General features: G+C 50.9%; 1 protein-coding gene across 1 annotated transcript; it reads left to right on the top strand.

Annotated features, from left to right (window-relative positions):
* Window positions 1–321: 321 nt before the first annotated feature.
* Window positions 322–8493, top strand: LOC306805518 (fatty-acid amide hydrolase 1-like). The gene is made up of 15 exons (XM_079313319.1): window positions 322–692; window positions 1605–1718; window positions 2392–2535; window positions 2848–2981; window positions 3935–4141; window positions 4487–4527; window positions 5074–5198; window positions 5308–5433; window positions 5648–5745; window positions 6112–6211; window positions 6503–6543; window positions 6925–6964; window positions 7500–7608; window positions 7964–8109; window positions 8197–8493. Exons 1-15 carry the CDS (start codon window positions 528–530, stop codon window positions 8323–8325), a joined length of 1719 nt encoding a protein of 572 aa, XP_079169445.1. The 5' UTR covers window positions 322–527; the 3' UTR covers window positions 8326–8493.
* The last annotated feature ends 11956 nt before the right edge of the window (window positions 8494–20449 follow it).

Below are 20449 nucleotides of genomic sequence, written 5' to 3'. Positions count from 1 at the left end.
TGAACTCCGCTGGGCACAGCCTGCGGCATGTATTGTTTCTAAAAAGAGATATAAAATTAATAATAAATAAATAAATACTATTTTCCCACACAGCCGCTTGGCTCCAGGAAATTCTGAAGAGTCGGGTACCTTTGGGACTGCCCTCTGTCCTGCCTTGGTCCTCCAAGCCAAGACTGCTCCCAGAGGAGCCGAAAAATTACAGGCGGACCAAAACCTCCCTGGGCCAACAGAAAAACCAATAAACCTTATCAGCTAGAGACCACCCAGCACAGGGAGGGGCGAGCAGCCCTCCAGCCGCTTTTCCTGCTGCCGAACCTCCCCGCCGTGCCCGCACGGCAGCAAACCGGTTAAGCGTGTGTCCGGCTCGGAATCCCGCCCAGGTTTTGGCTCGCTCTCGCCGCGGGCGGGTGCCCTGGGCCGGCCGGGCGGGGCGGGGCGCGCTGCGGGGGCTCAGCGCCGGTGCGGTGCGGTGCCGGTGCCGGTGCCGCTGCTGCTGCCGATACCGGTGCCGGTGCCGCGGGCTGGCCATGCGGGTGCCGCTGCCGGCGCTGCTGGGCGGCTCGGCGCTGCTGCTGCTGCTGCTGCGATGGCGGCGGCGCCGGGCGCTCTGGAGGAAGGTGGCGCTGGCGCAGGAGCGGCAGGAGCGCAGCCTGGTGCGGATGGAGGCGGCGGCGCAGCGCTTTCGGGAGCAGGTGAGCGCTGCGAGCCCGCACCTGGGCCGCCGCCCCAGCGGGTGCCAGCCCGCCTGCCAGCTGCTCCGTGTGGCGACCCGCGGGGGTTCGGTGGCGTTATTTCGCCTTTCTGAGTCAATATGTAGCTGTCAGCATCGCGGCGATGGGCGCTTGGCACGGACGGGGAGAAGCGCTGCGTGGGGCAGCGGGAGGCAGCGCGTTATCCCAGTTACACTCACTCAGGGGAAATCCCTGTGTGACAGCTCCCGGTGGCCCTGGTGGGAGGCTGGGGCAGCAGGAAGAGGCGACACGCGGTGTGTTATCGGCAGGGGCCAAAGTGCAGCCGCAGCTGCAGGCAGGGATGCTCTGGTCCCTGCGGGCGGCTGGCGCAAAGCCGCTCGGGTTCAGAGTCCGGCTCGCAGCCGCGAGGTTTGATACGTTTTTCGTGATGTTTGGTAAGTGGTGAAGAAAACTCTACTGACCCAAAAATTACTAGCCCAGGGGCTCCCTGGTTTTTACACTTCCCTGTGCAAATATCTTACAGTGCCAGGAGAGTTACTGGCTCCTGGTTTATTCCTTGATGGAAAAATGTATATAAACATGCCGCCAACTCCTACTGTAATTCAGCCAGAGCATTGCACTGAGCTGTTCCCCCAGGCCTGGCTGTGACCTGTCTGAACAAAGCTGTGAAAGGCTTTATTTTAATTAGTAGGTGCTTTGTAAGACTGGTCTGAACAGGAAGAAATGCTGAGAAAGCCCAGTACTGGCCCTGGGGGTTTCACACTGTGCTCATTGGTGTCGCGTAGAGCCAGATGTGGTCTTGAGGCAGATAGCACCTTCAGTGACTAAATGGTAGATATTTTTTGGGTGAGAAAGGAGGAATCCATCAGCTGAAGTAGAAGTGTGACATTGCCTGTTCAACCTTTCCCTCAGCACCCTTCTGTGAACCCGGTCTCCATCCTCTCTCTGCCTTTGCCGGAGCTCTCCAGGAAGCTGCGAGATGGCTCCCTGCCTCCAGACCACGTCTTCTATGCCTATGTGGGCAAGGTGAGGAGCAGGGGTGATGGGACAGCATCTCACCCACTCTGGGGCTGGATTTTTTGGGGAGGAGTGCAATACAAGCTTAAAACCTGGCTTGAATGCTGCAGAGCTGTCACTGCTCACTAACCAGGGGTGGCTGTCTGTGAGTGGTTAGAGAGCTGGACATCTGGCTGCCACAGCTCTCAGCTTGGTTTGGAAGGAAAAGGAGCAGCAGGCAGCATCTGCAGAGCCCATGCTTTCCTGGGAGAGCCCACACCTCTCCTAGGGCAGGTATGCCTGCAGGGAAATTGCAGACTGCTGCTGTTGTCTCCTCTCCATCTCCAAATGGGTTGCTAAATCTCAAAAAGTCAGTGTTCCTGTTCATTCTCTACTTTTGCCCTAATGTTCTGATCACTTCCTGGGTTCCCTCTTTGGTCCTACCATTTATGCCACCCCAGAAGCTCAAACAAGAGAATACTCTGAGAATTCATCTGAACTGAGTGTCTCCCTTCATCACACACAAGCTGGCACTGTGGCACCACTGTGTCCATCTTGGAGTTTGGCTTGGACAGTAGCAGGAAGGGCTGCCCTGATACCAGCTGTGCAGATGGGAGCAGGCAGGTGTCCTTTGCAGAGCAGAGGTCACTGTGCAGCACCATGGGCTGTGACTCACCTGTGGCCTTGTCCTGCTTTCCCCCAGGCCCTCCAAATTGCCACGGAAACCAACTGCATCACGGAGTTTCTGCAGGAAAGCGAGAGCCAGCTGCGCAGGGTCAAGCTGATGGAGAGGCAGGGTCTGCTCTATGGGGTGCCTGTCAGCATCAAAGACTCCATCGACTGCCAGGTACCACCAGCACAATTCCCCATGTGTCCCCAAATCCCTGTGGGATGAAGTTTGGGAGGAGGGAGCTTTGACTTCAGCACCTGGCTTGACTTTGTCATAGCTGCTGTGGAATGGGCTGCCTGCACAGCAGAGGGGCTTTGCTGCCTGTCTGCCAGAGAAGTGTGGTCAGATTTGCCACTGGCACAGCTGTAATGTGTGTGTGATGGCTGGGCTGCTGGAGGTGCATGTATGCACTTAAATGTGTATATAAAAGTATGGGGGCAGGGAGAATTGCAGTCCTCTATCTGAAAACCTCATTGTCCTCTTTTCCAGGGTCATGATTCCACGTTGGGGTTCATAAAATGCCTCAATAAACCTGCAGCAGAGGACAGTGTGGTGGTGCAGGTGCTCAAGAGACAGGGGGCAATTCCATTTGTCAAAACCAATGTTCCCCAGTCCCTAATCAGGTAGGTGGATGCTCTGTTCCCTCAGCACACCAGCAGTGCTCTCTTCCTCCTCTCAACAGATGGTTTCTATCTGGTCTCAATCTCATTTCCCACTTCTTTTTATGTAACGTTCCATTCTTTGTGTCTATAAATTTCATTTTAAAAAGTAAACGTTTACACTGAGAATAAAAATGATCTCTAGTTCCACATGCAATCAAGTAGCAGAAGAGGAGGAGGAGAGGAGAGAAACTGTTTTTATCTTTTTTTTTTAATTAACCTCTCAGAGATGACCCTATTAACTCTAAAATGCAAACACATATTTATGGAAGGGGAAGCTAGTAAAGCTAATGGCTTTAAATTATTCTGCCCCCAAACCTCCTGCTCCATCTGGTAAGATCACTCTTGGAGTCATTGATATGTAGTGTGCTCAGGTGTTCTCTGCTGTACAGCCATCCTTCTAAGTGTCTTTGTGTCCTGCTAAGTGAGCTATGACAAAGCTCCTCTGTGGGTGACTATTGCCCAAGCCCTGTGCCTTCCTTAAGGTGATATGGCAATGACTGATCACAGTTCAAAAAAGCAGCACAACAAGGCTGCCCCACTTTTAGATTTTACACCACTTTCTGGTGTAAAGTCCAGTGTCAAATACCTCTACAGTTGGCATTTGGCCTGTGCTCAAGCAGGGGTTGAGCTTTAGGTGCCCTGGGGCACTTGGCTACCTGAACAGGAAGACTTTCCAGGAGGGTTGATGTATTTGTGCTGCCAGAGGTTCTCTCTGGGATAGGTTTAATGTCAGTGAAATAAGCTGTCAGTGAATTCAGGGAAAGGTTTATGGTCTTCACAACCACTGTAAATGATGTCAGTGCAACAATAGTGAATTACCTGATGGCCTTCTCACGGTCTTCTGGTGGTGGCTGGGCTCCACAGCGGCAGATGCCTGAGCTCCTCACTTGCAATATCTCCCTCTTTCTTTTCAGCTATGACTGCAACAACTTACTCTTTGGTCAGACCCGCAACCCTCTGCTGTACACCAGGAGCCCCGGAGGCTCCTCGGGTGGAGAAGGAGCACTTGTAGGAGGTGGTGGGTCCATCCTGGGCATTGGGACAGATGTAGGAGGGAGCCTGCGTTTTCCTGCTGCCTTCTGTGGGATCTGTGCAATCAAACCCACAGGGAACAGGCTCAGGTACTGTGAGAAATGCAGTGTTGTCTCTGGGTGGCACCCACTCTACCAACCACTATACTGGGATGTTCCTGCTCCTGTGGGCTAGGGAAACTTGGGAGGAGCTGGGAAGAGCTTCTTTTTCCCTCCTGCCTGGGCAGTATCTGAGACCTATATGGAGGGAAGCATGGGCTCCCCCAGAATGGAGGTGGGGAAACCTCTTCATCTGCATGCTCAGGGGAAGGTCCTTTCTAGACTGTGTCTCTTTCTCTTGGCCCTTCCTTCACATCTTCAGTTTTAATTAGTACTTGCTCTTGCTTAATGAAAACTACTCAGCTGCTGTATTTTGTGTGTCTCTTTTCTTTACAGCAAAAGAGGAGTAATGTCTGGAATCGTTGGGCAGAAGGCAGGTAGGAGTTGATGGCTGTCCCCCAGCAGCAGGGCAGGGGAGAGAAGGACCCTCAGCAGGTTATGGGGGACTTTCTCCATCACCTTTAGAGAGAAGCAGGTTCCCTTTCAGGGATTTTTTCTGAGAGCTGCCCCAATACTTTGATTTTTTTTTTTTTTTTTTTTTTACATGAGCTGAGAGGAGCTGTTTGTGTAGCATAAACCACAAAACAACCTGTTACCACAGGGTGTGGCTGTCTGTCACTGCTTGGTGAGGGTGGGATTACCAGTCAAAGGGTGTGTCTGATGTTATCCTCCTGTCATGACTGACAGAGCTTTTTGTTTGGGTTTTTTTAGATCATGACATGGAGATGTCAGGGTCCATATTAATGGATAGCAACTCTGGGTCCATAGTGGGTGGGAAGACACTTGCGGGCATCCCGTGCCCAATTCTTAGAGAGGAACTGTTGCCAACACTAGGTTAAGACAAATGCCAAGAAGTCCTGTTTTTGCAGAACATGCCCCTGAAAGCCCCCTCAGCTGTGAATCCCTCTTGTGGTCTCTTCCAGTGGCTGCAGCAGTGGGACCAATGGCCAAGGACGTGGAGAGCCTGGCGCTGTGCCTGCGGGCGCTGCTGTGCGAGGACATGTTCAGCCTGGACAGCACAGTGCCACCCCTCCCCTTCAACCAGGAGGTACAGAGCCTGCAGGGGGGACAGCTGCAGGCTGCAAACACCTCACCCGTGGGTGTGCTGTGGCCCTGTGGCACTCAGGGTGTGTGCAGCCAGCGTCCCCTCCCTGCAGGTGTACTCCAGCACAAAGCCCCTCCGCATCGGATACTACGAGACGGATTTCTTCACCATGCCCAGCCCCGCCATGAGACGTGCTGTCCGTGAGACCAAGCAGCTCCTGGAGGAGGCTGGCCACACGGTAGGGACCGTGGGGCTGCCTGGACAGGGGACAAGCCCAGCCCCTGACTTTTGACTCTGCAGTTGTTGCTCAAAGGGAAAACGTTGTTTTCAGGGAGGGATGGAGGTTTTCCTGTGGGCTTGTCAGGAAATCCTCAACTCAGCCTGTTTCAAGCCCTCAATGGCCTCTCCCAAACACTGCCTGTGCCTGATACCCTTCTCTGTTGTCCTTCCAGCTGGTGCCCTTTGAACTCACAAATGTGGACCACGTGGTCTTTAACTACTGTGTCAGGGGGATGTTCACAGATGGAGGCAGGTCCTTTGTCAAGAACTTGTAAGTGTTGCCTGGAATGGTTTGGTGGGATTGGTGCCTGTCTATAAAAATCCTCCCTAGGGTCTGACTGGGCTTGGGATACAGCTAGCAGATCTGGTGGATGTAGGTAGTGGCTGGTAGGCAGTGGGAGGGGTGAATATTAAGTGATTCAGCTGCACCTGGGTTCTCTTTGGGATTGTTACCAGCCTTGGAAGGAGGATGGGAGCTGACATCCTGCAAATGCTGTGAGAATCAAGTGTTGCCCAGCAGAATGGAGCAAACCTCTTTTTGTCACTTGGATATGCAGTACAGAGGGCTTGGCTGGGAAAAGCTGATGTGCTGTGATTGCTTCCTACTCTGCTCAGCTAATCCCCCTGTCCCTTTCAGCAAAGGGGAGTTGGAGAAAGGCGGCACTGCACTCTTCCTCTGGCTGGCAAAGGCACCTCACTGGCTGAAAACCCTCCTCTGCTGGATTTCCAAACCTTTCGTAAGGTCCATTTCTTTCTAGTGTAGACAGAGTTAAGCTGCATGTGAGTAACTTGTCTCCCATTGCAGCAAGGCTTTCTCATAGAGATGTCTCTGGGCATTGTTACCTGGCTATGGTTAGACACCTCTCCAAACTGGAGTGATGCTATTTCTGTTCCTTGTCTCCCCACTTTGGGGAAAATCCACAAGTCTGGCCTGAACACTGAGGAAACAGCTTCTGTTTGTGACTGAGCTGTCTCAGAGGACAGAGCTGGGATTCATATAATTTGTTTTTTCACTTTCTCCTGCTCAGGTGCCTCGATTTTCAAGTCTCATAAGAAGTATGGGAGAAAAGTGAGTAAATATGAGCCTGAGCAAATGTGTGAAATTCTGTTTTGCAGCAGTGTTTGCTACATTATTGATACTGCTGCAGCTGCATGTGTCTGAGAGAATGCAAGGCAGAAGATGCAAGGATGGGAGAAAACAGAGCAATTTGTGTCAATACCATAACCCTGCTAGGTTTGGAAAACTGTTTGGAAATTGAGGGTGGGAGTGAGAGCAGGGTCCATAGCCTTTTGCTTAGGAAGAAGATGAAGCCTATGGGAATGAAATATGGTGTTGGCTTCAGCACTGATTAATGCATCCATCATGCCAAGAGGTAGGGACCCCATAAGGCAGAAAGAAGGTGTATGCACAGGGAAGGATGCCTTTCACTGGTTTTGTTTCCTTTTACAGCACAGTGGATGAGGTCTGGAATCTTCATCAAGAAATTGAGGTAAAGTGTTGCAGTTTGGAGTTAAATAGTTTTTGTTTCATTTCTCTGTGGGAAGAGGCAGATTCAGCACTCACCAAGGTTAGATGATCAGGTTTCTGGTTATATAAGATGGGAGCAAATCACTCCTCAACAGATCTCACTTGAATGTGCAAATTCTCAGTACATTTAAAGATTAGGACAACACGTAGGCAAGTTCATGATGCCAAATCAGACCTGAGTTTTTGACATTTGCACATAAAGATGTAGGTAATCAGGCATGCCTTTATTTCCCTTCTGGTTTTTCAAATCACCCTGTACCTGTCCACTCAACCTTTGCCCACCTCCAGCTTACCAGGGAGAGGGTACTTTGTGAGCTGGGAGGAATATTGTCCAGGCAGCAAAGCATTGCTGGATTTTAGCAGCATCAAGCCTGATGCAGCCTGTTGGCTGCTCCCAGAGAAGAGCCAAGAGTCCAGCTGGATGCCCAAGGAGCCTCAGCCAGCAGCTGTGGGACAGTACATCCACCCCACTGACCACCAGCACATTTCCTCCCCAGGACTTTCGGCACCAGTTCATTGCCCAGTGGAACAAGCTGAATCTGGATGTGATGCTTTGTCCCATGCTGGGCCCAGCTTTTGGCATTGGCTACCCTGCAAAGCTCTCAGGTAGGAACTGGCAGGGCACCTCTGCTGTGGCACTGTGCCAGTGTCCATGAGCAGCTCTCCTCCTCCCCTCTCATCCCTGGGCTGCTGGCCAGCAGCAGGAAGAGCTCAGCTCTTGGGACAGCTGCAGCCCAGCCACGGGGTGCACCTGGAACAATGCCCTGGTGTAGTGGGAGCCAAAGGGCAGGTTTCCATCCCTCAGCCAGTGCCAGTGCCCCATTTCCCAGTGCCAGTGCCCCATTTCCCAGTGCAGGTGCCCCATTTCTCAGTGCCAGCGCCCCATTAGCTGGAATCTCACATGCAGAGGGGTGAAGGCTTTCCCTGTGCAGGCTGGCACTGCCATCTCCCCTTTTCCCAGTGGCAGTCAGCTACACCATGCTCTACAACGCCCTGGACTTCCCTGCCGGCGTTGTCCCCGTCACGCTGGTGACGGATGAGGACGAGGAGCAGCTGAAGGGCTACAAGGGGTACTACCAGGACTGGTGGGACCGCACCCTGCCCAAGGTGAGTGGTGCCAGCCTCTGCAGGGGCAGCTGGAGCTCCCCCAGCCCTCCCTGGCTGTCCCCAAGCCCTGTCCCTCTCTGTGCCCAGGCTTTCGGCGGCGGCGTGGGGATGCCCGTGGCCGTGCAGTGCGTGGCTCTGCCCTGGCAGGAGGAGCTGTGCCTGCGCTTCATGAAGGAGGTGGAGACCCTCAGCCTGAAGAAGAACAGTTTCTTCTGAGCCCCCAGCTCCCAGCCTCAGCTGCAGCAGGATCCCAGCTGACCCACAGGACTCTGGTTCCACTCAGTGGTGCCTGGTCTGGCTGCTGGCTTTGGGAGCAAGGGGAAAGCTCTGATGTGGTGGAGCTCTTCCAATCATTGTCCTAACACAGTAATTTTTATTATCTGAGTGGTATTTCAAATCTCTGTCTGTGTGTGGGGATGGGGTGGATTTTAATCACCCCAGGGAAATACAAGAACATGAACTTTCTCTCAGAAATGGGGAAACTGGGGCACGGTGACTGGTTGTGTCTGAGATGCTCAGACTAGATTACTGGAGCGCTGTGGGAACAGGGATTTTCCCCTCTGTTCTCAGCTCCCTGAGGATGAAATCTGGCGTTTTCCCAGCACAGAGCAGCAGTCAGAAGGGCAAGCTGAGCCTGTGTGCAGACTCTGGCAAGCAGGGATGGAGCTGGCCCACTTCCCACAGCATAGGGCTGCTGGCATCCTGCACAGAAGGAAGGAGGAATCATGCAATTACAGAGCACTTTGGGTTGGAGGGGCCCTTGGAGATATCTCCTTCCAAACCCCTTCCACAAGCAGGGACACCTTCCACCAGACCAGGTTGCTCAGAGCCCCACCCAACCAGGTCTTGAGCACTGCCAGGAATGAGGCATCCACAGCTTCTCTGGGCTACCTGTGCCAGGGCCTCACCATGACAAGGAAAGAATTCCTTACCTCTTATCTCAATCCACCCCCTTGCAGTTGGAAGCCTGTACTGAGCAGTGTGCCAGGGTCAGATGGACACATCTTCTCCTCCCATTTGGCCCATGTCAGGTTTTCCAGCAGGATTTTCCAGCCACTGTTGCTGGGATTGGCAGCACTGGCTGCTCCTGGCAGGTTTCCAAGGGAATGCCACAATGCAAAAGTGTTTTCCTAATGCAGGAATGTCAAAAGCAGATTGTAAAAAAAGCTCTGGCAGGATTAATGTTTGGGTTTTTGATTTATTATTGTAGTTTAAACCATGCAAAAGCATGGAGTGTTTTCACTCCATGGGCTTAGGACAGTGTTTATCACAGCCAAGGAGAAAGCAGCCCCCAAAGACCCCCATTGTTTATCAGCAGGCTTTGGAAACAGGAGGGAGGAAGCTCCAGGCATCCCATGACTGAATGCTATGTAGAGCCAAGCCCTGAAGAGCCTGGGTGTGGTTACAGGTGCTTTCTTCCCACACAGAAAATGCTGGATGTGGTTATATGTTTATTTTAGAATCCAAGCCTGGAGGACTTGTCCCAGGAAAAGCTGTGCCACGTGCAGCCCTGCTCCCAGAGCCAAGCACCACATCACTGTTTAACCTCTCTCTCCCTGGCACAGGGGTGTGCAGGGTGTGGGAGGCTGAGCCATGGAGCCAGCAGTGAGCCTGAGCCTGTAATTATTCCTCACTGGAAGCCCTGAGCAAAGACCTCCAGCCAGCCATGCCCATGGCAGGGCTGGAGCTGCTGGGTGGCTCTGGAGACCTGAGGCTGCCAGGGGCCAGCTGCAGGCTGGTGTGATGGCAGCACTGAGGCACAAAGGCTGGGATGGGGCAATGAAGACCAGTCAGTGGGGAGAGGTTGGTGACATCCACACTGGGTTGTTTGGCTCATTTTGCTGCTGTGCAAATAGGGAGGATCCTTCTCAGTTTTCAGTCAGCAGTTTCTCTGCAAGGTCTCATGTCTTCCTCAAGCTTCCTCCCTCCTGCTGCCACAGGAATAATCCCATGGACATGTCTGTAACATGATACAGCAGCATGGACACTGCCTTCAGTCCCCAAAAAGACCCCTCCACCAGAGAGCAATGGTCACTCTGGACCACTGCTCTCCCCTTACAGGCTGTGCTACCCTGCTGGCTGGAGCAGAGCCAGTGTCTCTCCAGATACAGGGGGGTTGCCTTTCCTCTTGGCAATGAGCTCCCAGAGCCATCCCCTGTCCCTTCCCTCTCAGCTTGCACGTGCTTGAGAGCTGAGAGAAAATTTTTTAGCCTCTGCTTTTCACACTAAGCCAAAGAGCAGTGCTGGGCAGGGGGAGCACCTGTGGCAAGGGGCAGCTGGTAAGACAACATGGTCCATCTTTGCATTCTGCTGGGTGCAGGATGGGTCAGAAACAGTAGAGCAGACTCTGGATCCATCTGAGAGGATTTCCAAAAGTGCTCACCCTTTGATTCAAGTTGCCAAAATGCTTTTCAAAGGGGCTTTTCTTGAACATGATACAGAGCAGTGAGTCCTTGAAGGCACTTTCAGAGTTCCTTCCACACTGCGTTTCCAGAGTCACTGCTGCACCTTCATCCTCTTGGTTCTCCTGAGCTCCCATCTCCACAGGCACAGTTCACTCCCTCCGTGAGGCTCCCCAGGACAAGCAGAACCACGTTTTCCCAGGCTCAGGGGGCTGCAGGTGATGCTGCCTGAGGGACAGGGATGATGGCTGAGCAGTTCTTGCTAATGGGCTTCAGTGCCCATTAATTATTACCCGTGGGTGTAGCAGGGCCAGCCCAGAGCTGGGCTTTGCTGCCATCCAGCTCTGTGTGTAGCCAGGTACAGGCACTGGCTGAGGGAGACAGCCCTGGGGACACCCCCACCTTGGGGAACCCCCAGGCTGGGTAAGCTGAGCTCACTGCTTTGCAGCCTGACCCACAGTGCTGCTCCAGCAGCCAGACCCTTTCACAGCCCATGCTCTGCAAAGTCCAATCCTGCACTCTGTTAAAGCTGCTTTGCTTCAGAGCTGATCCTGCACAGCAGTGCAGAGGCTGTGTTCACCAGCACTCCAATGAGTAGGTGGGAGAGCCAGGTGTCTGCAGCTGGACGCAAAAGACAGAAATCATAACTCAAGAGTGACTGTGGCAGGTCCTGGATCTATCCTGAGGAGACTTTTGTGTCCTCCTGGCTCTGCTGTGCAGCTCAGCTCAGCTGTGGTGCTTCTGGAATGGCTGGGAAGGAGGCAGGTCCAGCAGAAGATGGATGGGGCAAGGAGGTCTCAGCATCTGGCCCTGGAGAGAATGGAGAAGGCAGCTCACAGGCTGAAGGAAGAGGTAAATTTGGGGTATGTGCAAGGAAGGGATTATAATTTGAGTAACCAAAGAAATGGGGGAGCTCTGATCAATGCCTTATGAATGGTGGCTGGGGCCCTCCCACAAAAGACAGTGCAAATTAAGTATTTCTCAATACAGACACATTCAGGAATTCCTGAGGATAAGAGAAAAGTTGGAGCTTGGGACCTTCTCATTCAGGTCACCACCCCAGACCTTCCATGCCCAATCTCCTCATCCATCCCTTGGCATCAATCCATGCCCAGCGTTTCCTCTCCCATCCTCTTTCCTCTGCCCCTCCATAAGGATCTGTCTGCCCCATCATCCTCAAAATACAAGGAGGTTCCACATCCTTCCAACATCTGCACATCAGTGACCAAAAGCCATTTCCTCCTGCCCATGCCCAGGTAAAGAAGCACCTAGATTTTAGGATGTCAGGCCTTTGGAATTGTCTTCAACACATAAGAAATACCTCCTGCTTTTCTTTTCTTGGAAGGGAGATTGCAAACAGCCCACACCCAGTTTTTTCCCCTTGTTAATGATAAATTTTAGCTGGTTAAACTGGTATTCAGTGAGTTAGTTAGAAGGGGAGTGAAGGCCTGTAAGAGAGTAAACAGAGACAGGTCAAACCACACACACAGGTTCATGCAGCTCTCCAGTCAAGGTGCAGTTTTCTGCCTGTTTTGGTTTTGGTTTTATGAACTAAGACTCAGCAAATTCCCCATCTGTAAATTCCCCACTGCAGCACACACAGTGCTCTGTGGGAGGTCTGCATGTCTACAGGGCATATATCCTAAAATTTTCCACTCAAGGTGATTGCTGGGCAGATGTTAGAGTTGGGTATTTGCAGCCTTGACAAACCTTTTTCTTCCCTCTGTACCCAATTCTCCACCCTCTGCAGAACCCAGGCACCCACCCTCACACATCCTCTCCCTGGCAATGGTGGAGCTGGCAGGGAAGCTGAAGGAGGAGTCCCTGTCCCCAGAAAGTGTCCTCTACTCCTACATGGACAGAGTGAGTGGCACCTCCAGTAACCAGAGATGCATGTTCTGGACAGTGTTCTGGACAGCACCTGCTTTTCACCAGCCCTGTTCCATCATTCCCCCAGCCCAGCAGACCTCAGCTGGTGCCTCCTGAGCCTGGGAACAGCCCAGCCTTGCTCTTCTCCTGGATGCAAGTCACGGCTCCTCTTCTCACAGGTTTACAGCAGCTCCAATCCTCTTCACACTGGGAATTAGGAAGGAGATGGTTACTCCCAGCATGGAAAGGACTGTCCAGCACACAAGGAAGTGCAAGGTGCAGGGCATACAGTGGGTTCCCATGCCTGTGGCTGCCTGGAGCTGTTACCCTGCTCCTAACAAAGTCTGGATAAAACACTTTGCATCTCCACTTCTGCTCCCGGTAAAAGCGAAAAACAAATGAAGAGCTTGTTTTCTAAACTGGACTGATCTTGCTTATATTTCTGGCCCAGCAGATGTACTAATTATCTCCAAGTCAGATATCTCCAAGTCACCCCAGGCACTGTTTTTTTGGGTTTTTCTTGGTGTTCCCATAAGTATCAAACTCAAAACAGTGACTTGTCCTGACTGTTTCACTCTCTGCCCTCCCAGCAAAGGAGACATCATGGATCCCAACCAGAAATCTCAGTACAGTACTCACAGGCTTCCTGCTCTGTGAAAAGGATCTTGGCTATAATTTTGAAACCCATAGTAAGTGTGTGGATGTGTCTCACCTGTGTTATAGGAGATCTGCAGGGTGGGGAGGTTTCCTCTGCAGGGAGGTAAATTGTACCACCCAGGAATGCTTGGCAGCTTCATGTTAAATGCCTGGTGGGCTTCATAGTGAAACACATTTCCTTTTCAAACCCAAGCTGAACTTATCAAGCGAGTCTGACAGCCTTTGGTGGGAGTTTTGTGTGGGAAGGTTGAAACATGAATCTTTCTCAGGACACCTGTGAGCATACAGCTCTTCCAGCAGTGAGCTCCAGGAGAATATCACTATGAGGATCTAAACAGCATTCCCACATCCACAAGATGCCTTCCAGAACTAGGAGTGTGGTCTAGAGCTTTATTTGTATGAGTTGTATAATTAAATGTGTAAATTATTGTGGGAGTAAACCCACTTCACTGGAACTGGCCTGTCCTTCAGAGCCACTTCTGCTAGGACAAGACAGAAGCCCAAAATGCAATCACAGGGTAGCCAGCTATTCCAGCTGTGTTGTTGTTGACTAATCCCAAGTTTTTCTCTTTCCTCTGAAGGCATCCATGAGTTTCTTGGGATCTCAGCTCTCTGTGGAGTGGGGTAAGACCCAGTGAGACAGTTCTGGAGAGAGGGGATGTCTTGGCTGTGGCCACCCCTTCCTGCAGGGCTGTGCACAGCCTGAGCCAGGTGAGTGTGTGCTGCCTCTGCCCCACCTGGGCTCAGCACTGCCTTATCCAGGACTCCTCAGCCACAGGCTGCTTCAAGAGTGAAGGATGCTCAGTGGCAGGGCTGGGATGACTCCAGGGAGATCAGCACAGGGAGATAAGGGCTGTTTTCCCCATTGGGTGGTACCCAGAGCATCAGGTGCCACATTAGTGCAGAGGCCTCTGCCTGCATGTGCAGGGTGGTGTGAGGTACCTGCACCTCCACAAGAGGCACAGACATACCAAACTGGTAGAAAATCAATTTAGAATACTGATTTTTATCCAGATCTTCTGGCATGCTTTAACACAAGCTCTTTTGATGTGCCTGTAAGCATGTGTGCACCAGGGGGTCAGCTGGGTGGCACCATTGCTTGTTCCCAGAAGGGTCATGCACTTACCTTAAAAATGGGCTGTCTGTGCATTTTCTTAATTGTTTTCTGTTGCCACAGCCACAAAGCTCATTAATTCTGCCACTTTTCCAGATCTGGGATCAGCACGGAGCAGTGGCAGTAATGTGACTTTTACTTTATTTTTCTTACTGCAGTGAGAGGTCTCCAAAGTTTCTAAGCAATTGCTTTGCCCTCTGTGACAGACTTGGGGCTGGAAATTATTCACCATACTTTGCCCTGCATTGTCGAAGCAAAACCAGCATAGGAACAACCACTAAAGATGAGGCTTCACTTTTCTGTCTCTTGCTGCAAATTTCTTCATTTCAGATATTAGGTATTATTGTTCTGAGCTAAGGCCATGCTCTAACTATCAGGCAGAGACAATAGAAGTCAAAAATGTTGTCTATGAACTCTGTGACTTAGATAGCTTCCTTATGAACTCATTTGAGACCAGGAACCTCCAACAGGAAGCTTTTTCCTGGACAGCTGCATCCAGTGCTGCCACAAGCTGACCAGGTTCCTCTTTTAAACCAGCTGAGTTTTATGCTTCAATCTGGCTTTATTGAGTGCCTCCTCTTGTCTCTGCTCTGATGGTTGGAAACCTTCATGCTTCCTATGCTCTTTACTCCCTTCCAGTTTATCCTTATTTTATTTTTGTCCTTGGGTTTAAATAGCACCTCTCCTCTCTGGTATTTTCCGCTGCCTCTGTCTATTTATAGAGAGTATCCTCTTTCAGCTGGTGTTTTGCAATGCTGCAGGAGCTGTTTTGGTGTCCTCCCACAAGGCAGGATCTGTTCTTTGGGACACCCTCACAGTCCTCCCTGAGGAGAAACATCCCCAGCCTGCACCACCAGCCTTTATCAGTGCCACTCACTCCATGGATGTGCACTGTGGTCTGGCAAATTACAGGGCAGAGGAAAAACTCCTAAAAAGATGCCTTGGTCACTGGTGGGAGTGTTTGAAATTAAATGGGCATTGAGTTTTTAAAGGTGAAAACAGATTCCTCTCCCACTCCTAAAAAAATAAAAAAAAAAAGCCCACAGAAAACCAAACCAAATGAATAAACATTAAAAAAACAAGACAGACAAACCAATAAAACACACACACACAAAAAAAAAACCAAAACAAAACAAAAAAATCCCAAACAAACGCCAAAACACTTGAGAAGATTTGATAGCTTCAAAGATATTTTGAACTGTTGCAGCTCACTGAAACCATATTTTCATGAAACCATGTTTTCATCTGCTGCAAACAAGAGCTGATTCAAAAGTTTTGGCTAGTGACCAGCTTTTCTCTCAGAAAAAAAAAAAAAAAATCAGGTTAGCTGCAGTGACTGTTTCCTGGAAACACATCTCATTTGTTGAATTTTCATCAGGAAGGATCTCAGACTGCAGGTGGAAATTGAGGTCAGACTCAAAAATAGCCCCAAGGCCAGGTCTTTTGTGAGAGAGCTGGAAGTCACTTGTATAGAAAACTTGCTGTGAAAGGTTGTGCAGAACAGGGACTGGGCTGTGGGACAGATGTGTCCCTGTAGCCAGAAAATGCTCCACTCAATATCATTCTAAAACAAAGGTGTTCATGGAGAGGATTGGGTTAATACTCAAATAAATCAGTTGTGCAACACACACCTAGCATTAATGTCTGGGTCTGGGCAGCACATGGTATTCTGACAGGAAACCTAAAAGTGGAAGCACAAACTCCCTTGACCTTTTCAAAGCACAAATCAGATTTTATCTTAATTTTTTTTTGTTGTTGTTGTATCCAGGAAGGCTTTCTGCTCCTGTTCCTCTGTGTCAGCATTGATCTGCCCCTGCTGTCCAACAGACAGGTCTGTCATCTTCTCTGCCTTTCCTGCCAGGCTTACTGCACTGAATTCATGGTCCTGTTTGTGGCAGAGCTGCAGCAGGAGACTTGGGTCCCCTGGACATTCCCCAAACCATTCCCTCTGGAAGAAAGCAAAGGAGAGATTCCGGGTGGATCTTCTCACACCCCTCCTCATCTGAGCTGAGGATGTTTGGATAATTATGGGGCAGCAATTAGTGGTCCCTCTGTCCCAGGTGTTCATTGGTGGGTTTTCCCTGTTTTCCTGCTGCAGAAAGCCCCAGAGATGCTCCTGCAGCAGACAGTGCCAGTGAGAACAGCTGTGGTAGACTTTGGTACAGGACCAGGCTCTTTGGGATGCAGCTGTCTCACATTTCCCAAGACTCTGCAAACAGCAGGAAGCCTCATTGCGTGGGACTGGCAGAAAAAAGGCCCTTTTTTAACAGCTTCCAGCAAACAGTCAGGGTCCTCCACCCCTCTAGCAATGACCTTTTGGGATCCAAAATCCCCACGGTGATGTTGCATAACTGGACATCAGGAATGTCTTTAAAAGGTAGCTGGGATTTTTCCTCAGGGATAGATGCAGACTCTGAATTGGTCCCTCCCAGGAAACATCAAATCTCCACATGGTGACAGGTGAAAGCACAGGTCACTCTCTGCTCTGTGGGACTCAAACCTCTCCATCAAAAGTCTCTTTGAGGCAGCACATTTTAGGACCTCCTGTGGACCAGCAGCTCCAGTCTGCAATTCCTGCAAATCATGTTACCATCTGAAGGTCATTGCTGGCCCAGCACATTAAATTTTGCCATTCTGCATGCTCTGTGTTCCATCTGCACCCTCCTACACCAATTTGTACAACTTGCTGAACTTCCCAGCTGGGGCGGTGCTGGTCAGCACAGTCATGAGAGCCTGAAGCAACACCGAGGGCATACAGACACCCCTGGGACAGCAGGCTGGAAGAGGCCAGCAGGAAAAGAACCCAGCCCTGAGCAAGCAGAGACACCCCTGGGACATTGTCCCAAGGCTTGTCCTCATCTCCACATCTCCTGGGGAGGGTGGGAGCTGGCTGGGCAGTGCAGATTGCATGCAGTGCTCCAGCGCCCCTGGCACAGCAGGGCTGGTGTTTGCAGCTGTGCCCTCGCTGGGCTTCCTCTGCCCTCCCTTCCTGCAGGGTCCCGTGCCTGCCCTGGGGCCTGACTCAGCACTGCAGCCTCTGTCAGGAGCTGTGGGATGACCATGGCTCTGCTGTGGCAGGAGGAGATGTGCCTGCCCTTCTTGAAGGAGGCTCTTGCCCGTGGCACCAGGAGAAATGTGTGATTCCTGGGAGCCAGCCTCCAAAGTGATGGCTTTTCACTCCCTGCCCTTCACTCCAGCCACCTTCTACCTGATATGAAGCAAAATAGGCCGTGAGTTGAAAACTCTGAACTAATGTTTTAATAAAGTGGCACTAAATTCTGTTTAGAAATAGCAAAAATCTCATCTCTGTCTAAATTGTCCTTCATTGTTAGAATTAAACTGAGTTTAAAAATCAACAAAGGAGTTAATGCTAGGTCAAAGGGATCCAATAACAACAGTTTAATATTATATGTTTGGTGTGAAACCAAAGAGCTGTTTATTGCAATATTTTACTTCCAACAGTGGGCAGGAGCAGATGTTTGTGGGAAAGTATAACCTGGTAAGTGCAGAATTCCCTCTCTGGCTGTGCCATTGTTTGGCCAAGAGACCTTTTGGCAAAGACTTGCAGTCGGCCCATGGGTTTAAATAGCTGCCAAGAGAGCTCTTCTCCACAAACTTGTCCCTTTCCTGAACTCATTTGCTGTCTGGATCTCCACACCATCCAGCAGTCTAGCTGTGCAGGGAGTACTGCAAAGCTTAATGCTCTCTGTTTAACCATAAGCTGAGAGAAATGTTCACTGGTCTATCATCACTCCTGTTCCTCATTATTTCTTCCAGTTAAGCAATGGGAAAGATGGGTGTTTATTGCCTACAAAAGCTTCAGGGAAAACTGAGAAAGCATTTTTTTGGCTACATTTAGGCATTCCACTGTTTGGTGCTTCCAACAACAGTGTGACAATCTTGGTGTGCTGTTTCTTGACTCTTCACTCTCAAAGTGGAAGAAGAGGCTGGAGGACAAAGGGGAAGGGAGGAAAGAGATGCTTTGAATAAGCAACTGTGTGTTGAAATAAGGCACAATCATTAGCAATGATGATTAGGGTGATTCCTTCCCCAAGCGTGCCGGGACAGAGAAGGGATGACACTGCCCTTGGCATTCATCTGCCTCCCTGGGGCAGGGCAGGGATGCTGCAGTCATCCAGCTGCCTGCCGAGGCCACCAGCAGGTCTGAGTCACACGGGAGCGTGACAGTCACACAGCCTGACTCACCCCTCTGACCCCTGCGGAGCCGGGAGCGGCTCCATGGCACACCCTGCTCGGGGGAGATGCCCTGTCCGTGCAGGATTGTGGCACCAGCCATGCAGCCCTGCTCAGAGATGCCCTGTCCGTGCAGGATTGCTGCTGGGGGCACCAGCCATGCAGTGATCCCTGCTCAGAGATGCCCTGTCCGTGCAGGATTGTGGCACCAGCCATGCAGTGAGCCCTGCTCAGAGATGCCCTGTCCGTGCAGGATTGTGGCACCAGCCGTGGAGCCAGAGCCTGGAGGAGCCTGTGGAGTGACCATGACCCTCTCAGGCCAGGAGCAAAGGGTCTTTAGCTGTCCTCTTCGAGATGGGAGCTCTCCATTAAACAATCTAGCATTCCTGGCTAGACCTGAGCATGCACAGATCTTGGTTTGCAAGGAAGGTCTGTGTCCTTCCTTCCTGTATCCGTCCATATCTTTGCAAGGCTGTTTCTGACAGGAATTTCTCCAGGCATACTTGTGCTCTGCACTCCAGCTGCTCCTAGTGGATGGCTCTAGAAGGGATTTGCTGATCCTCCTGCTCTCCCCTCTCCTGCCTCCAGCCAGTCACTGGATCTCAGGATCCTGCAGCACTCGCTCCCAGAGCCAGCAGCCAAAGGGAATTTCTCCCTGTCATCCAGCAGATGCTGAAGGAGAGAGCATGGATGCCTACATAAAACTCTCCTGCCACTCTCCAGGAACTTACAGGAATTTACAGATTAGGTAAATGCCTCAGCTGGGCAGACAGCAAAGCACCTTCCTGGGTAAAATGAAGGGCCCTTCTCCAGCCAGGTTGCTCATGACATGAGTTGCCATTGCTGCAGAAATGTAGGAAAGTGGGGAGGGTGATGCTGAGAGCACTCTGGTGAGGCTGGGTGCTGAAACACCAGCAGAGAAAGGCCCCTAGCAGGGCATAACTTCAAGTTTTCAGGAGAGTTCTTCCTCCAAGCTGGAGAAAGAATGTCAGTCCCTTCCACACCCACCAGCACAGAGCTGCAGCTCCTTCTCCAAGAGCTGCTGGCTGGGGCTGTGCAGCCCTTGCAGACCTGCATCTTGTGTTTGCACTGACCAAAGTCCAGGCTTTGCTCTGTCTCAGAGGATTATGTACAAATGCTGCTTGGGCCAAAAGGGCTCTGTTTTAACTGGTTTATTTCATCTGCAGCACTATATCCTGGCTGTGGTCTTTGATCATTTTTCCTCCTCCCTCTTAAATCTGTCCTCCTTAACCCACATTTCATTCTGTGGCCAGATAAATAAAAAGCAAGGTTGAGAGATTGAGGCATCAGAAAATAGAGGTTTTTTATTTGGTTTTCCTCTATTTTGCAGGACTTTTTCTTTAGTTTGCAGTTCACGTTGTTGCATAATCACAAGACCAGGAGCAAATAAAACTCCCTAGAAGGACTTAGAGCAACAGAACATGAGTGGTTAGAACGGGTCAGGTGTCTCTTTACAGTATCCAAAACACACAGAACTCTCTATGTAGCAGGCAGTGGCAGAGAAAATTAGGGACACAAACATTCCCAGGATCCCAGACATTCACTTCAAAGAAGTTTCAAGGAAGGTGGTAGTTGAAGAAGCTTGAAGCAAATGTTAAAAAAACAGGTGAAATTAAACACCTGAACATAAAAAGCTCACCCTTGAAGCACACAAAAAAGCAAGAATTAGGGTTGGTACATCTTTTACTCTGCTGTTTATTGTACAAATCCTCACCCCTTCAAGTTTGGTCTCAATCTGCTCTTTATTTTTTTTTTTCTTTCCTGTTACTGTTCTGCAGCTTCCTACATTCCCTGCTTGCCCATGGGAGACCAGTGACAGCCCATGTTCCTGCTGTAAGATTTGTGCCAGGCATGGAGCAGCTGGGAGCACCCCAGTCCCTCCCCATCAGGGCACTGGAGTCACAGCTGGCACTCGGTGGGGACAGACCTGTGCAAGACACCAGACACGATGGGAGAAACAGGAATGCTCCTGGACTCCTGATGAAGAACTAACAGCTCTCTGCAAAACCCTTTCTGATCATGCCTCTGCCTTGCTGAACAAGTTCTGAGTAGGATTCGTACCACTTGGCTATGGAAAATCTGA

This window comes from Erithacus rubecula (assembly GCF_903797595.1).
Source record: "Erithacus rubecula genome assembly, chromosome: 10".
Lineage (NCBI taxonomy): Eukaryota > Metazoa > Chordata > Aves > Passeriformes > Muscicapidae > Erithacus > Erithacus rubecula.
The sequence above is the reverse complement of the archived record's forward strand: the minus strand, read 5'-3'. Positions and strand labels throughout refer to the sequence as shown.

Bases quoted from the DNA above. Each gene is read 5' to 3' on its own strand.
- LOC306805518 (XM_079313319.1), top strand. From the start codon at position 528: ATGCGGGTGCCGCTGCCGGCGCTGCTGGGCGGCTCGGCGCTGCTGCTG. The intron at 693-1,604 runs GTGAGCGCTGCG...CCTTTCCCTCAG, and splicing joins CGCAGCGCTTTCGGGAGCAG to CACCCTTCTGTGAACCCGGT. The intron at 8,110-8,196 runs GTGAGTGGTGCC...CTCTGTGCCCAG, and splicing joins GGGACCGCACCCTGCCCAAG to GCTTTCGGCGGCGGCGTGGG.